The following is a 16700-nucleotide window of genomic DNA, read 5'->3' as shown; positions in this document are numbered from 1 at the left end:
AGGGCCGCGGGCGGGGCCGGGGCCGGGGGCGGTACCGGCCGGGGGTGGGGGCGGCCCGGCAGAGCCCCGGCCCCGCTGCCGGCCCCGCTCCCGTCCCGCTGCCGGCCCCGCTCGGCGCCCCCCGGCTCCATCTTGTGCGCGGCCGCGCGGCTCCAGGTGCGGGGGGGGGGGGCGCAGAGGGGCGGGGAGGGGGACCCCGGAATCCACCCCCCCGCTGGGCACCAAGGGGTTAAAAGCTCAGAAGCGGCTTTCCAGCCCCAAATCCGCCTTAAGGCGCTAATCGCGGTGGGAAAGGGGGCCGGGGGGGCCGGGGCCGGCGTGGGGCCCCCTCCCCTCGCTGTCACCGGGGGGGCACAAGTACAGCGCCCCCGAGCCGAAGCGCTTAAAATTCTGTGGGATTGGGGCAAAAGGGGAAAAAGGTTGGGGGGGGGGATGCAGGGAGCGTGGGGGGCCGGACACGCGTGGCCCCCCCGCGGCAGGGTGTTGGTCACGGTGTAAAGGTCGCGGCGGTGTTTGCACGCTCCCTGCGGAAGTGGCCCCGGTCCCGATCCCAATCCCGGACCCCGTCCCAATCCCAATCCCAATCCCGGACCCGATCCCGATCCCGATCCCGGTCCCGGTCCCGGTCCCGGTCCCGTCCCCAGCGGCTCCGGCTGGCAGCAGGTAGGGAGCGGGGGGGGGGGGGCCTGGGCCGGGCCTGGGGGAGCCGCTTGGGGGGGTCCCCGTAGGGAGCGGGTTTGGGGGAGCCCCCTAGGGGCCGGGTGGCCCCGCAGCTCCACAGGGACGGGCCATGGGGTTTCAGGATGGGGTTTTGGGGGCGCTGCTGCCCCACTGGGAGGGGGTTTTGGCGGGCCCTGCTGCCCCATAGGGACTGGTTCTGGGGTTCTCCATAGGGACCGGGCTTTGAGGGGCCCTGCAGCCCCATAGGGATCAGGCTCAGGGCGTCCCCACAGCCCTATAGGGAATGGGTTTGGGGTCTGTGTAGCCTTGGGCTGTGGGGTCTCCATAATCCTGTATGGATTTTGGGTGTCTCTGCGGCTGCATAGGACCAGGCTGTGGGGACCCCCGTAGGAACCAGTCTCACGGTCCCCACAGCCCCAGAGGGACTGAGTCTGAGGTTCCCCATAGTGACTGGGCTTTGGGGTCCCTGCAGCCCCACTGGGATCAGGCTCTGGGGGTCCCATAGGAGCCTGTCTTGGGATCCCCAGAGCCCCTTAGGGACTGGGCTCAGGGGTTCCCTGCAGCCCCCTAGAGACCAGACGGGGGGTCCCTGCAGCCCCACAGGGACCAGGCTCTGGGGGTCTCCATAGGAACCAGCTGCAGGGTCCCCAGAGTCCCATAGGGATTGGGTGTGAGGGTCCCCATAAGGACAAGGCTTTGAGGGTCCCTGCAGCCCCGTAGGGACCCAGCTCTGGGGGACCTGTAGGGACTGGGCTCAGGGGGTCCCTGCAGCCTCATAGGGACTGGCATTGGGGGTCCCTATAGGAACCAGGCTCTGGGCTCCCTGCAACCCCATAGGGACTGGCTTTGGGGTTCCCTATAGGAACCAGGCTCTGGAATCCCTGCAACCCCATAGGGACTGGATTTGGGAGTCCCTATAGGGACCAGGCTCTGGGGTCCCCTTACCCCCAGCAGAACAGCCCTCACCAATCCCCGTCCCCCCATCCCATCACCACCCCATGTCCCTGCGGGCACGGTGATGGGGTGGGGACCATCCCCTGCGTCCCCGCGGCACGGCCTCCCCCACTGCAGGCACCGCCGGGGCCAAGATGGAGCTACGCGCCTGAGCCAGGCGGGGACAAGCCATGGAGACGGTCGTCATCGTGGCCATCGGGGTGCTGGCCACCATCTTCCTGGCGTCCTTCGTGGCGCTGGTGGTGGTGTGCCGGCAGCGCTACTGCCGCCCCAAAGACCTCCTGCACCCCTACGACACCAAGTGAGTGCACCCGCCGTCGTCACGCGTGGCTCTGTCCCTGTCCCCTGGTCTGTCCCCACCAGGTACTGTGGGTCCGGGAGGGACACATCCTGTGGGGTTGGGGACAATGCTGGGGACACGTGGAGCACTGTGACAATAGGGTGGGAAAAGCCTTGGGGAACCCCAGGAGGGGCGGGGAGGTGGCACTGTTCCCAGAGCCACCCGCATCTCCACCAGGCCCATTGTGGACCTCATCGGGGCGATGGAGACGCAGTCGGAGCCCTCGGAGCTGGAGCTGGACGACGTGGTCATCACCAACCCACACATCGAGGCCATCCTGGAGAACGAGGACTGGATCGAGGACGCCTCGTAAGCCCCGCGCCACTGGTCCCCAAACCGCCACCGCCAAGCAGAGCTCTGGGTGTCCCCAGACCCCACAGGAGGGGACGGTCCCCAGGCATGTCCCTGTGTGGGGACACCCCCACGGGTCCAGATGCGGCCATGGTGGGGTTGGTGGCTCACGTGCCAGGCGGGTGATGGGGACATGGAGGCGAGGACGGGGTCTGCCCAGAGTCACGTCTCCTCCTGTCCGCAGGGGCCTGGTCTCGCACTGCATCGCCATCCTGAAGGTGAGTCCGGGCGGTGGCACCCGATGTGCCCACGGTCCCCAGGGTGCCGAGCAGCCACCCTGCCACCTCCCCGACCCCGCAGATCTGCCACACGCTGACGGAGAAGCTGGTGGCCATGACCATGGGCTCGGGTGCCCGCGTGAAGTCACCCTCCAGCCTGGGTGACATCATCGTGGTGGCCAAACGCATCAGCCCCAGGTGAGGGGGGCACCGGGGGTGCGGTGGCAGGGCCCTCCCGGCGTCCCCGCAGTGCTGACCCCGTCCCCGTGGTGCCGCCAGGGTGGACGACGTGGTGAGATCCATGTACCCGCCGCTGGACCCCAAGCTGCTGGACGCCAGGTGACACCGGCGGGCGGGAGGGGGACACGTGGGGGACGCATGGGGGGGGGGGGGGGAGCGGTTCGAAGCCACCCCACGGGCGTCTGCCCTGACACAGCCGTGCTGCCCGCAGGGCCGCGGCGCTGCTGCTGTCCGTCAGCCACCTGGTGCTGGTGACGCGCAGCGCCTGCCACCAGCCCGGTGCCCGCGACTGGGTGGACCGCTCGCTGGCGGCCGCGGAGGAGCACATGGCCGCGCTGCGCCAGGCCGCAATGGCCACCGAGCCCGAGCGCCCGCCGGCCACCGACCCCTTCCGGCAGGAGCAGTCGGCCATCTGAGCCACCAGCGCCACCAGCGCCACCAGTGCCACCAGCGCCAATAAACCCCCGTGACACTGATGCTGCCTGCCTGTGCCTGGGCCACCTGTCCCTGCGGGGGGGCCCTCTTGTCGCTGTGTCCTGTGCCCGTATCCCCCCCCACCACCCACCCACTGCTCCCACTTCTGCTTTCGGGTCGCCGCGGGGGGGACGAGGGACTTTTCCTGCTTCCTCTGTCCTCACGGCCACGGGGCCCAGTGGGGGGGCGCCCTGCAGGGACCCCCACAACCCCAACCAGCTCCAGGTGGGGGCCCTGCAGGGACCCCCCCAACCCCAACCAGGCCGTGGGGGGGCTCTGCTGGGACCACCCCCCCCCCCCAGCCAGCTCAAGGGGGGGCCCTGCGGGGACCCCCCCCACCCAATTCCGAGGGCAGGGCCCCCCCAAAACCCCGGGGGGGGGTTCCCTGGGGGGGTCCCTGCGCCCCCCAGGCCGGGTCCCGCGGGGTGGGGAGGTTTCGGGGGGGCACCTTGCGGCCCCCCCCCCCCCCCCACGGCCGAGCCCCCCCGGACCCCTCGCACTGCCCCGGGGGGCAGGGGGGCGGTCACGTGACCCGGCGTCACGCGACGGGGAGGGGCGGGGTTGAGGCCTGGGGGCCGCTTTCCCCGCCCCCTTGGCGGCGGCGGCCAATGGGAGGAGGGAGGGGGGTGCGGTGGGCCAATGGGGGGAAGGGGGCGGGGCTAGCGGCGGGGGGGGCGGTGAGCGTCGGGAGCGAGCACGGGCACGGGCACGAGCACGGTACGGGGCGGGGGGCGCGGAGGGGTCCGGGGGGACTGGGGGGTCCGGGGGGACTGGGGGGCACTGGGAGGGACTGGGGGGATCTGAGGGAACCTGAGGGAACTGGGAACCACGTGGTACTGGGAGGCACTGGGGGAACTGGGAGAATTGGGAGGAACTGGGAGGCGCTGGGGGGAACCGGAGGAACTGGAGAGCACTGGGAGGTGATGGCTGAACTGGGGGGGAACTGGGAGAACTGGGGGGGACTGGGGAGAACTGGGAGGCACTGGGGGGAACTGGGAGAACTGGGGGGAACTGGGAGAAGTTGGGGGGGGGCTGGGGAGCACTGGGAGGCACGGGGGGGAACTGGGGGGAACTGGAAGGTGCTGGGGGGCACTGGGAGAGCTGGAAGAATGGGGGAACTGGGAGGTGCTGGTGGGAACTGAGATGCACCGGGGGGAACTAGAAGGCACTATAAGACCCTGGGGAAACTGGAGGGTACTGGGAGGCAGTGGGGGACCCCGGGGGAACTGGAGGGCACTGGGACGGTCGGCCCAGCCCTGACATGGGGCGGGGGGGCTGTGCTGTGACCCCAGGGGTCTCCCCGCACACCCCAAAGGGAGGGGGCAGCACCGTGACCCCCCCAGCCCCATCCCCGCCCCCTGCACCTCAGTTCCCAGCAGGGAGGGGAAGTGAAAGTGGGGGGGGGGGGGGGAAAGCAGGAAGGGAGAGTGTGTGGGGGTGGGAGCAGCGCACCCATGGGTGCCACCACGGGGTGCTGCCCCCCCCCCACGCCCCACGTGCAGCTTCCCCCGCCGCAGCGAGATGCTATCGGGGCGCTGCGGCCGGCGGTCGGGGCGTGGGACACCGCAGGGCCCCCCCCCAGGTTCCTGTCATCCCCAGATGGCACACGGGGGGGGGCTTTGGCCTTTAGGGTCCCTCCCGAGCCCTTAGGGTCCCCCCCAGGCTCTTAGGGCCCCCCCTTGGCACGCAGCCCCCTGCCCACTGCTGTGGACTTTGTGCTGTGGTTTGTTGGGAATGGCGGCACCCGTGGGGGGGGGGAATGGGGAGGGTGCTGTGGGGGGGGGGGGGGTCAGGGTTTTCCACCACCCCCACAAAAAAGAAAGGGGAAGTGAGAGACGGGGCCGGGGGAGAGGGGCAGAGCCCAGCCCTGCTCTGCGAGTGGGGAAACTGAGGCACGGGCGCGCGGTGGGGGCGCTGCCACCCGCAGGTGTCCCCCGCGCCATGAGGACAACGGTGACGCTGTGCCTGGCCCTGGCCCTGGCCCTGGCCGGGGTCGCTGCCGTGGACGCGCTGCGGTGTCCCGACGGGACGTCCGAGTGTCCCCGCAACGCCACCTGCTGCGTGACGCCCGGCGGCACCTGGGGGTGCTGCCCCATGCCACAGGTACGGGCACGGCCACGGGGACGGGGACACCGGCCTGCGGCAGCCACCGTGGTGACCGGGTCCGGCGCCCGCAGGCATCGTGCTGCGAGGACAAGGTGCACTGCTGTCCCCATGCCACCACCTGTGACCTGGCCCACGGGCGCTGCCTCTCGCCCCACGGTGACACGCCGTTGAGCACAAAGTTCCCCGCCTGGAAGAGCCAGCGGCGGGCACCGGGTATGGCACGTCCCTGTCCCCGAATGTCCCCATACATCCCAACACCGGGTATGGCACGTCCCTGTCCCCATATGCCCAATGTCCCAGTACTGGTTATGGCACATCCCTGTCCCAATATGCCCAGTGTCCCAGCACCAGGTATGGCACGTCCCTGTCCCCCCCATATGTCCCAGCTCTGCGTATGGCACATTTCTGTCCCCAGTGCCCCAGAGCTGTCCCCAAGCCATTGTGGCACACCATTGCCCCAGGTGCAGCATCATCCCAGATGGCAGGGACCCTTCGCCTTCTGTCCCCCGTGACCTGTGGGGACACGGAGGTGGCGGGGGCATGGCTCGCGGTGACACCGTGTCCCCCCAGCAGCCACGCTGCACCAGGTGACGTGCCCCGATGGCCGCTCGGCGTGCCCGGACGGTGCCACGTGCTGCCGGCTGCCCTCAGCGCAGTACGGCTGCTGTCCCCTGCAGAACGTGAGTGCGTCCCCGCGTCCCCACGCAGCACCCCGGGGTGGCGGCAGGCTGTCACCTGCGGTGTTGTCACCCGCGGCTGTCCCCCCCCTGCGCAGGCCGTGTGCTGCAGCGACGGGCAGCACTGCTGTCCCCAAGGCACCACCTGCGACCTGGAGCGCTCCATGTGCACCTCGGTGCAGGACCCGGCACGGCCGCTGGCACGCGGTAAGGTTGGGGGGGGGGGCTGGGACCCCCCGGTGCCATCCTGGGGACAGAGGGGACGCCGGCTGTCACCGTCCCTTTGTCCCCAGTTGGTGATGTGAAGTGCGACGACGAGATGAGCTGTCCCGACGGGAACACGTGCTGCCGGCTGAGCTCGGGCGCCTGGGGGTGCTGCCCCTTGGAGCAGGTGGGGGGGGCATGGGGGGGGACACGCAAAGGTCCCCAGGGGAGTGACGAGCAGGACGCATCCCCCAGGGATGTTCCCAGGGCACCGTGTCCCCCCCCCCAAGGTGTTCCCTGTGCCCCAGGAGGGGTGGGGGCAGGTGTCCCCGTGCCCTGGCTGGGGTGAGGGTGGGTGTCCCCTCTCCCCCAGTGTCCCCTGTCTCCCGCTGCTCACTGGGACGAGCTGGGGGCTCCAGTGACAGGAGGGGACTGGGATGCTCTGGGACACCTCACGTCCCCCCCACCCTACGCAGGGCACAGCCAGGTGTCCCCATGCTGAGTGCCACCCGTGTCCCCCCAGGCCGTGTGCTGCCCCGACCACGAGCACTGCTGCCCCCAGGGCTACACCTGCGACCCACAGGGGGGCACCTGCCTGCAGGGGGGGGTCCGCCTGCCTTGGCTGAGCAAGACCCCGGCGCGGGGCCGGGGGGGGGACGTGAAGTGCGACGACGAGACGAGCTGTCCCGACGGGAACACGTGCTGCCGGCTGAGCTCGGGCGCCTGGGGGTGCTGCCCCTTGGAGCAGGTGGGGGGGCACGGGGCAGGGGGGTGACGGGGGGCAGCAGGGGGACGGGGCCAGGCTGTGGTCCCCCGTTGGGCTCAGCCCTGGTGGGGGGCTTGGGGGAGCACCCAGGGGTGTTCCTGTGGGCAGGGATGAGGCTGGAGGGATCCCATAGGTGGGTGGGGGGCTTGGGGACGTGCGTGGGGGCGAGGGGTGGGGCTGCTGTCCCCTGGGCCTGGGGAGGGATGGGGGCAGATGTTCCCTGTCCCCTGATGGGACAAGGGCAGGTGTCCCCGCGCCCTGGGTGGGATGAGGGTGGGTGTCCCCTGTGCCCAGCATGATGGGACCGTGTCCCCAGTCCCCGAGTGTCCCCAGTCCCTGAGTGTCCCCTGTCCCCTGCTGCTCACTGGGACAAGCCGGGGGCTCCAGTGGCAGGAGGGCACAAAGAGCCACAAGGCCACCGGGGTGCTCTGGGACACCCCACGTCCCCCCCACCCCACACAGGTGACAGCATAGGGGACAGCCAGGTGCCCCTGTGGGGTCATGCTGAGTGCCACCCGTGTCCCCCCCAGGCCGTGTGCTGCCCCGACCACGAGCACTGCTGCCCCCAGGGCTACACCTGCGACCCCCAGGGGGGCACCTGCCTGCAGGGGGGGGTCCACCTGCCTTGGCTGAGCAAGACCCCGGCGCGGGGCCGGGGGGGGGACGTGAAGTGCGACGACGAGACGAGCTGTCCCGACGGGAGCACGTGCTGCCAGCTGACCTTGGGCACCTGGGCGTGCTGCCCCTTGGAGCAGGTGGGGGGCGCGGGGGGTGGCGAGTAAAGGGGCGGGGGGGCGGTCAGGGTGGCATCTGGGAGGGGCTTTTGGGCAGAGTGGCACTGTGCGATGTGGCTCTTTGGGGACAGTTAGGGGACACGGCGCAGCCTCCATCGCTGCCCCCCCCCCGTATGTCCCCTGCCATGCTGGAGGGCTGTGGCAGGCGGCCCCGGTGCCCCCTCTTTGGGCACAGTGGGGACTGTGTGGGGGTCTCGGGGGGGGGGCTGCATGCCCAGAACAGCCCCCCCAGCAGCAACCCCCCGTCCAGGATGTGACACCCACCCAAGGTGGAGGGGACATGGGGGGGGAGTGCCCTGTGTCCTGTCCCCCCCAGCTCTATCTGCACCCTGGCTATGGGGATGTGCCAACCTGGGGGGGGGGGGGGGGGGGGGGGGCTTCCCATACACACCCTCCCCCCCCCCAACGGCTTCAGCAGTGTGGCACTGGGCTGGGGGGGGACACGGGGTGCTGGGGGGGGGAGGTGCAGGATGTCACCGAGCCTTTGTGTGCACCCCCCCCCCCCCAAGGCCGTCTGCTGCAAGGACCACCAGCACTGCTGCCCCAGGGGCTACACCTGCAACGTGGCCACCCAGAGCTGCGAGAAGCTGCTGGCGGCCACCCCGCTGCGCTCACCGGCCCCCGCGGGGTCCCCGCTGCGCCCCGTGGCCACCATCCCCGGTGACACCGCCCGTGCCTGCCTCCCTGGCCAGCGCTGCTGCCGCAGCAAGGACGGCGCCTGGGCACGCTGCCCCTTCGCCCAGGTCAGCGGGTGGCATTTTGGGGGCAGGGGACATGTGGCGGGGGGGGGGGGGGGGCTGCGTCCCCACCGATGTCCCCACCGACGTCCCCAATTGCACCTCTCCGTAGGGCTCCTGCTGTGAGGACGGGCGTCGCTGCTGCCCCGCCGGGTACCGCTGCGCCCGGGGGGGGCGCGAGTGCTGGCCCCAGCGCTGGGACGTCGGGGGGGGCATCTCCAGCAGGACGCTGCTGTGACACCCCCGCCCCGGGGCAGGGGACACCGGCTGGATGGGCCCCACAAAATAAAGGGTTTCTAGGAAAAGCACCTGTTTTTTTTTTTTTTTTTTTCCCCTTTTTTTTTTTGCCGGGGGGGGGGGAGGAGAAGCAGAGGCGGAGGCTGCGGTGTCTCAACGGGATTTTTATATATTAATGGCATCTAACGAACACGCGGGGGGAGGGGGGTCGCACCCCACCCCACCCCCCCCGCTGCAGGCACGGCCCCGCTCGCCCTTCTTCTGCCTTGCCCCGTATAAAACATTTAGAAAGACAAATAAAATTCAAAGCAGAGGGCTGGGGGGGCAAACGGGGGGGGCGATAGTGCCCCCCCCCCCCCCCCGCTCCTATGCCAGCTTTGAGGTGCCGCTGGCCCGGGGGGCGCTGCCGGCCCCCCCCGCCCTGTGGGGACACAAGGAGGGACACGTTTCAGTGGGGGGGGGGGGGGGCACTAACCTGCTGCCCACCCCCACGTACACATGGCAGTGTCATGGCAAAGGGCGGGGGGGCAGTGGGCATTGGGGGGCACCTGGCACCCCTCTGGGGAAGGCACTTGGGGGTGGGGGGTGCAGGGCAGCAGGACCCCATGCATTGGGGGGGACGGGGGGGGACACAAAATATCTGGAGGGGCTCCCACAGGGACACGGGTGGCCTCACAGGGAAGGGGAGGGGGCTCGGGGACAGGGTCAGGGACATGGGATGGGGCCGGTATGGGATCAGGGTGGGGGTGGAAGCATGGTTGGGTCGTGCCCAGTGTCACCACGTCCCTGCTGCCACTGCAGGGTCCTGGGGTGTCCCCACCTCCCCAGGGCAAGGACGGAGGGGGGACGGGGATGGGGGACGGGGATGGGTGATGGAGGAGGAGATGGGGACGTGGACAGGGATGGCGATGGGGATGGTGATGAGGACGGGCCCAGAAACGGGGCCAGGGCCACGCTTACTTGACATTGAAGACCATCAGCGGCCGCTCCTCCCTCTTCTGCCAGGGGCTCTTGCGGTCGCTCCGCCTCGTCCCCCCCTTCGCCCCCTTCGCCTGCCTCGTCCTCGGGACTGCTGGGGGAGTCGCGGGGGGGCTCGCTGGCACTGCTGCGGGTGCTGCCGCCGCCGCCGCCGCTCCCCCCGGCCCCCCGCCGCCCCTGGGGGCCGCCCAGCAGCGGGGCCAGGGCGCTGTCCTCGGGCGAGGGGGGGGCGCGGGGGGGCCGGGCGCGGGGCAGGGGCCCCCTGTCGCCGCCCTGCAGGTCGATGTAGGAGTGGCGGACGTGGGACGCGCGGCCGTCCAGCGAGACGAACCAGGCGCGCGGCGCCAGCAGCTTCTGCTCCGCCAGTGCCTGCAGCTCCCCGTTGAGCTGCGCCACCGCCGACTCGTTCAGCAGCACCGGGATGGCCACCGGGGCGCCCCCGGGGGCCGCCGCCGCCACGGGAGGGGGACCTGTCACCGCCGCCGCCGCTGCCGCTGTCACCGCCGGGCCACCCCCATCCGGCTGGGGGGTCCCCTCGGGCGCCCCGTCCAGGCGCATGTAGCGGGCGGGGATGAGCAGGGTGGGCACCACGCCGCGGTACACGTCCTCCTGGCCGCCGTCGAGGGGGCCGCAGAGGATGAGCTGGCCCGGCTGGCCCAGCGAGGGTGGCCGCGGCGGCGGGTGGCGGCGGCGGCAGCGGCTCGGTAGGTGGCAGGTCCCCTCCCGCCGGCCGCTCGAAGGGCTCGGGGCGGGGGGCCGGGGGGTGGCCCCGCTGGTAGTCGTCTGGCGGAGGTGGCACCAGCCCCTCCGTTGAGCGGGCGGCCGCGAGGCCAAAGGCTTCGCTTGGACGGCCAAAGTCCTCCCGGGGGACGCGGCGGCGCCCCAGGGTGCTGGCGGGCGCCGGGGGGGCTGGGGGGGGCCGGGACCTGCTTGAAGAAGTCCTCACGGGAGCTGTCGAAGTCACGGGAGGCAGCGAAGGAGGACTTGAGGACGGGGGTGTGCGCCTCGGTGTCCCCCCCCGAGGATGCCGTCTCTAGGTGGCTGCTGCAGATGAGGTTCAGCTGCGACATGGAGGTGGCCTGGTCCCGCTTGGAGGCATCCAAGGTCCCCGAGAGCGGCAGCTTGCGGTGCTGCTGCCGCGGCTTCAGGCATCGCCGCCTGTGGGGACAGCGGTGGCACCAGGGTGACGACCAGCCTGACGGCATGGTGGCACTGGGATCCTGTGGCCTGGCCCCACCAGCCTCCACGACCGGCTGGAGGCTGTTAGATAGGGGTCCACCAGCTGTGGGACTCCTGGGGGCTGGTGGCCCCCATAGCCAGGTGGACATCTGGGGGTGCCAGGCAGGTGGAGGTGCCCGGGGGTCGGTGCTGACCTGCAGTAGTAGATGAGGAGGCAGAGTAGGGTGAGGACGAGCAGGGCCAGAGCGCCCAGGATGGTGAGCAGGAAGATGGTGTGGTAAGCGGTGATGTCCTTCATGCCCGCAGCCATTGCCACCAGCCCTGGGGGGGGACACCAGGGTCGGACATGGCCCAGCCCACATCTCCCATGGGTGCTCCCCCCCCCTCCCCATGGGGTGCTCAGCCTGAGGGGTGCAGGGGCTCCCTCCTACCTGTGCTAGGAGAGGGCAGAGCCGCTGCCCAGTACCCCAGCTGGGGGGAGACAAAGGTCCAGTACAGCTGCCGGCCCTCCTTGCGGATCAGCCCCGTCCCGTTGCGGACCCACAGCCCTGCAGGGACGAGCATCCAGCATCACCACGTGGCTCTGTCCACATTCCCAGGTGACTCCCGTAGCAGGCTGAGACCCACAAACTCATCTCACCTATGGCCATCACCACCCGAACTCATCTGTCCATGGCCATCACCACCCAAACTCACTGAATCACAGAATTGTTAGGGTTGGAAGGGACCTTAAAGGTCACCTAATTCCACCCTCCCCCACCATGTGCAGGGACACCTCCCACTAGAGGAGGTTGGTCAAAGCCCCATTGTGTCACCCATGGTCATTACCAAACAAACTCATCTCACCCATGGCCATCATCACCTAAACTCATGTCACCCATGGCTCATCCACCCAAATTCATCTCACGAAGGGGTGTAATCACCCAAATTCATCTCACCCATGGTCAGTACCACCCAAACTCATCTCACCCATGGCCAATACCACCCAAACTCATCTTGCCCATAGCCAATACCACACAAATTCATCTCGCCCATGGCTGTCACCACCCAAACCCATCCCACCCATGGCCATCAATACCAGTATCCCCCACCCCACTCCCCTCTGCATCTCAGCATCCCCATCCAGCGCTCACCACTCTTGGGGTCGAACCTCCAGGCGGGCACGCTGGTGGCCACCAGGGTGCCGGTGTCGGGGGGCAGCGGGATGGACAGATGGACGGGGCCGGAGAGCTGCACCTCAGTGCCGTTCCCCGTGAAGAGGTGGACACTGAGGGCCGCCACGGGCACCAGCTCCAGCCAGGTGGCATTGGCTGCAGGGATGCAGGGGATGGGGCAGGTGAGCGGATGAGGCACCAAGGCTCCCCGCTCCCCCCGGCCACCCCGTACCGCTGCCGTTGTGCTCAGCCCCCAGGAAGGCAGGGAAGCTCCGCAGGTCCCGCGGGGCGGTGGCGGCCGTCAGTGATGCCCAGAGCTGGCTGTACGTGGAGCTGCGGGGCAGGCGCGCCGCCCGCCTCTGGAACTGCACCCACGGCTGGCCCCGGGCGCCTGCGGGGACAAGAAGGGGGGACGGGCAAGTGATGTCGTCGTCCCCCCCGTCCCCCCCCCCCCCCAGCATAATCAGATGTAGGATGTCGGGGTGTTGGTGGCCCCATAGCCAGCTATAGGATGTCTGGTGGTTCTGGGGGTTGGTGGCACCCCATAGTCAGCTATAGGACATCTGGGTATGTCTGGGTGTGCTAGAGGTGGTTGGTGCCCCGCACCCCCAGCCAGCTTTAGGATGTCTGGGGGTTGGTGGCTCCCTCGATAACCAGCTATAGGACACCTAGGGGTGCTGGGAAGAGGCTTGGTGTCCCTCCGATATCCAGCTATAGGATGTCTGGGGCTGGTGTCCCCCCATAGCCAGCTATAGGATGCCCCCACTCACCTGGGGAGCCCAGCAGGATTTGCACCAGGTCCTCGTAGAGGATGAGGGTGGCGGGGCGCTCCGGGAGCAGGTAGAGGCTGACGGAGGCATACACTGCGGAGGAGGGACGTGGTGATGGGTGGGGGAGCCCCCCCGGACACCTCCCCCCAGCACCCCGCCTGTGACAGGGTTGGGGAGGAAGAGGAGGAGGGCGCAGGATCGGTCGCGACGGGCACTGGGGGGTGACCCCCCCCCCTTGGAGGCCTCCAGCAGAGCCCAAAATAGGCTGCGGCTGGGGAGGGGTAAAAATAGAGTAGCAACTGCCGCGACGTGAGGACAGGGACAGCGGGGACGGGCGGTGGCAAGCAGCAGGCTGGGGGGCACCCCATGCACGTCCCCAGTCCTGGCACACCCCGATCCTGGCACACCCCCTGCACGCCCGTAAGCCCTGCACTCCCCAAGCACCCTAATTCTTGCACAACCCACACACACCCCGATCCTCGCACACCTCAGTCCTGGCACTACCACAGGCACATCAACCCTTGCACACCCCAAGCCCTCAGTGCTCCCCACCCTTTTACGCCCCCAACACCCCATCCTTGCACCACCCCTCATCCCAGTCCCCACCCCCGCACCCCCCGGCTGAGCACTCCCACTCGTCCTGGCCCCCCAGCAAGGTCACCGCATCGACGCCGCCCGGCGCTGCCCCCCCCTCCGCAACGCAGCGGCCCCAGGGGCCATGGGCTGGCGCCGAGCCCAGGGTGCCCCCCCCAGGGGACGTCAGGGCCACCAGGACGCGGCCGCACCCCCGCTGTGCCCCATCACCCATCAGGGCCACCCATGCTGAGCCCCAAGGGCCAGACCCCCAAAATTCCTCTCCCTAAGAGACCACTCCCCAGAAGCTCTTTGGGTGCCCTGGTAAGGGACTGGGGTCCCAGTAAGGAACTGGTGTCCCAATAACGGATCAAGGGCACCCAGCAAGGAACCTAGTAAGGAATTGGAGCCCCCCAGTACTGGAGAAGCGAGGGTCCCCATTAAGGCATCACGCCCCCCCCCCATAAGGGATTGAGGCCCCCAGTATAGAACCAGGTCCCCCAGTAAGGGATCAGCTCCCACAGTGAAGACTCAAGGTCCCCCACAAGGACTCTGAGCCGCCCAGTAAGGAATCAGGATTCTCCAGTAAGGGGCTGGGGTCCCCTATAAGGTATCTGAGCCCCCCACTCAGGGATCTGAGTCTCTTATAAGAGATTGGGGCCTCCTGTAAAGCATCAGGGCCCCCTTGTAAGGGATCCCATAAGGGCCCAGAGACTCCCAGTAAGGGATTAAGATCCCCCACTAAGGGACTGGGGGCCCATCACAAGGGCTCAGAACCTCCCAGTAAGGGTCCAGGTTCCACCCACAAGATGCCAGAGCCCCCCATTAAGGGACTGGGGGTCCCCTAAAAGGGCTCAGAGACCCCCCGGTAAGGGACTAGGTTCTCCTATATGTGACAGACCCCCCCCCCCCCAGTAAGAGGCTGGGGTCCCCTATAAATGCTCTGAGCCCCCTGTTAAGCGATCGGGTCCCACCATAAGATCTGAGAGCCCCCCCTCCCCAAGGGGCCGGGGTCCCCATCACTCACATGGCAGCTTGGTGACGCGCCAGGGCACGGAGGCGGTGACGTAGCCGCGGCGGGTGGCGGTGACGAGGACCCAGGAGCCCAGGCGGTAGGCGAGGGGCAGGACGCCGGCGCCCTCGTGGTCGGTGGTGCCGGTGGCCAGCGAGCTGCGGTTGCCAAAAACCTCCAGGGTGGCCTGGGCCAGCGGGGCCAGAGCCCCGCTCTCATACACCTGCACCTTCAGCAGCACCTCTGTGGGGACACGCGGGGCGGGGGGGGGACGGGGACAGGACGTGGTGGGTGCAGGCACGACCCTGCCGGCGTGGCACGGGGTGGGGTGGCATCCTGGTGGGTGGTGGGCGGCGTCCTGCTTGGGGTGGTGGGAGCCACCCCAGTAAGGTCGCAGGTACCACCCCATGGGGTCAGGGGCACCACCCCAGCAGGGTGCTAGGACCCAGCCCAGCAAGGTGCTGGTGGACCCATCCCAGCAGGTCGTGGGCACCCTCCTGGCAGGGTGGTGAAACCCATCTCAGCCAGGTGCTTGACCCATCCCAAAGGGGCTCATGGGCAGCACCCCACGTGGGTGGTGGCCACCATCCCAGTAAGGCCACGGCTACCACCCCAGCAAGGTGCTGGCCACCATCCCGGCAGGTCCCCGGGCCCACTGATGTGGGGTGGCAGCCACCAACCCCGCAGGTCCCGGCCACCACAGGGTGACGGCCACCACCCCCTGCCCATTTCCGTGCCCACCCGATGCAGACAGCGGGGGGGTCTATTGCCCCTGCCACCGCGCTCCAGGGTCCCCAGGTGGCACGGGTGCGGGGCAGGGTGGGCACAGCCGGGGGGGGACCCGCTCTCCACGCCCCCCCCCCCCCCGTGCCGCCGGCCGCCTGCGCATGAGCCCGCAGCCCTTGGCAGCCCGCCCGGCTCGGGCGCTGTCGCCCAGGCAACGACCTCGTTCATCCCGCCCGCCCCGGGCGCTTTCGGGACCCCGTGTGCCCCCCCGGCAGCATCCTGCCCCCCGAAAGCCCCCGCGGCAGGGGGCAGCCGCCCCGCGCCCAGATGTTGCCCAGATGTGGGCGAGGGGAGGAATTCGCAGCAGCTGCTCCGGCGATGCGCCTGATGGAGTGTGGGGGGGGGGGGAATAAGCATGGGGGTCCAGCGGGGGGGTGCACAAATACCAGGGACAGCCGGCACCCGCGGGGCAGCAGGAATGTCCCCGCGGCCACGTGCCGGCCACCCGCAGCTGCCGGGGGACAGCTGGCACCAACGGCGTCCTCGGGAGCGGGGGGCCCACGTGTCCCCCCCAGCCGTGAGCATGGCAGCGTTGCCCACCCATGAAGGGGCCCCACCGGGTGGCACGGCCACACTGGTGCCCCCCCCCCCATTCCTCCCAGTATGGCCCCGCAGCCCCCAGCGCTCTCCCCACGCCAGTGCCAGGCCCCGTGCCCCCATCACCTCCCAGCCGGGGTGGCACGGGGATGGGCGCGGGTGATGCCGGCTGGGGGGGGGTCCGGGACACCACATCCTTCCCCCCAACCCCAACCCTTGCCAACCGTCTCAGCCCCACGGGCACCCCTCACCCTGGTGGGTGGGTTTGGGGTGCGGGGAGGGGTCACGGGGGGCCGCAGGGACCCCACGGTGGCACCCAGCGCCCCCAGCCCCACCCTGCCTACCGGAGGTGCCCGCTACGGGGCTCACCCCAACCCCTACCAAAAATACCCCCCCCCGCCCCTGGGACCCCCCCCCCACCATCACACACCCCCAGCACCGCCCAGAGCCACCCCCCCACCCCCCCCACCCCCACGGGTGCTACCAGCCCCCCCACCCCAACACTGCGCCCCCCCCCCCATGCACCCGGGGGGGTGCTCCCCCCCCCCCCCAAACACCCCACGACACCCCCGCAGGTGGGATGGGCGGACAGATGGGGGGGGGGGGCGGACAGACGGCCGGTGAGGAACGGACAGACGGACGAGGAGGGGGATGCTGGGGGGGGGGGGGGGGGGCAGGATGCTGGGGGGCGTGGGGGGAGGATAACGGGGGGGTGGGGGGGGGGGGGGCTGGCCCCGGCCCCGCCGCCGCGCACACAAAGGCCGCACTCACCGAGCGCCCCCGGCTCCGCCGCGCCCCGCGCCCCGCGGCCGGCCAGCAGCAGCAGCAGCAGCGGCAGGAGGCGGGGGGGCCGCATGGTGCCTCCGCGCCCTCACCCCGCCATGCCCGGCCCGGCACGGCCCGGCCCGGCCCGCCCCGCCCAGCCCGGCTCG

The 16700-nt window shown here is 70.1% G+C and overlaps 3 protein-coding genes across 5 annotated transcripts; 2 read left to right on the top strand and 1 right to left on the bottom strand.

The window, feature by feature from the left end:
* The first annotated feature begins 8 nt into the window (after nt 1-8).
* On the top strand, nt 9-3260 carry TMEM98 (transmembrane protein 98). 3 transcript variants are annotated; one of them, XM_080565555.1, is made up of 8 exons: nt 18-156; nt 501-663; nt 1753-1936; nt 2153-2284; nt 2511-2544; nt 2627-2742; nt 2824-2883; nt 2996-3260. In XM_080565555.1, exons 3-8 carry the CDS (start codon nt 1806-1808, stop codon nt 3198-3200), a joined length of 678 nt encoding a protein of 225 aa, XP_080421681.1. In that variant the 5' UTR covers nt 18-156; nt 501-663; nt 1753-1805; the 3' UTR covers nt 3201-3260. The 3 variants fall into 3 exon arrangements, with proteins under 3 accessions (XP_080421682.1, XP_080421681.1, XP_080421683.1); XM_080565557.1 differs by having other exon boundaries at nt 110-156; nt 534-663; XM_080565556.1 differs by lacking the exon at nt 501-663 and having other exon boundaries at nt 9-156.
* A 634-nt stretch (nt 3261-3894) lies between these two features.
* On the top strand, nt 3895-8847 carry GRN (granulin precursor). The gene is made up of 10 exons (XM_080565516.1): nt 3895-3975; nt 5186-5361; nt 5436-5577; nt 5935-6044; nt 6140-6248; nt 6335-6432; nt 6769-6993; nt 7542-7766; nt 8315-8548; nt 8655-8847. Exons 2-10 carry the CDS (start codon nt 5200-5202, stop codon nt 8778-8780), a joined length of 1431 nt encoding a protein of 476 aa, XP_080421642.1. The 5' UTR covers nt 3895-3975; nt 5186-5199; the 3' UTR covers nt 8781-8847.
* A 165-nt stretch (nt 8848-9012) lies between these two features.
* On the bottom strand, nt 9013-16698 carry FAM171A2 (family with sequence similarity 171 member A2). The gene is given in 12 exon segments (XM_080565515.1): nt 9013-9200; nt 9740-9801; nt 9803-10514; nt 10516-10665; nt 10667-10915; nt 11131-11257; nt 11368-11484; nt 12070-12246; nt 12323-12481; nt 12861-12953; nt 14461-14688; nt 16540-16698. Coding segments are annotated over 12 exon segments (2214 nt in total). The 5' UTR covers nt 16625-16698; the 3' UTR covers nt 9013-9145.
* Between the last annotated feature and the right edge of the window lie 2 nt (nt 16699-16700).

This window comes from Anser brachyrhynchus (assembly GCF_964034855.1).
Source record: "Anser brachyrhynchus genome assembly, chromosome: 22".
In the NCBI taxonomy this organism is placed as follows: Eukaryota; Metazoa; Chordata; class Aves; order Anseriformes; family Anatidae; genus Anser; species Anser brachyrhynchus.
This window is presented reverse-complemented; position numbering and strand designations above follow the sequence as displayed.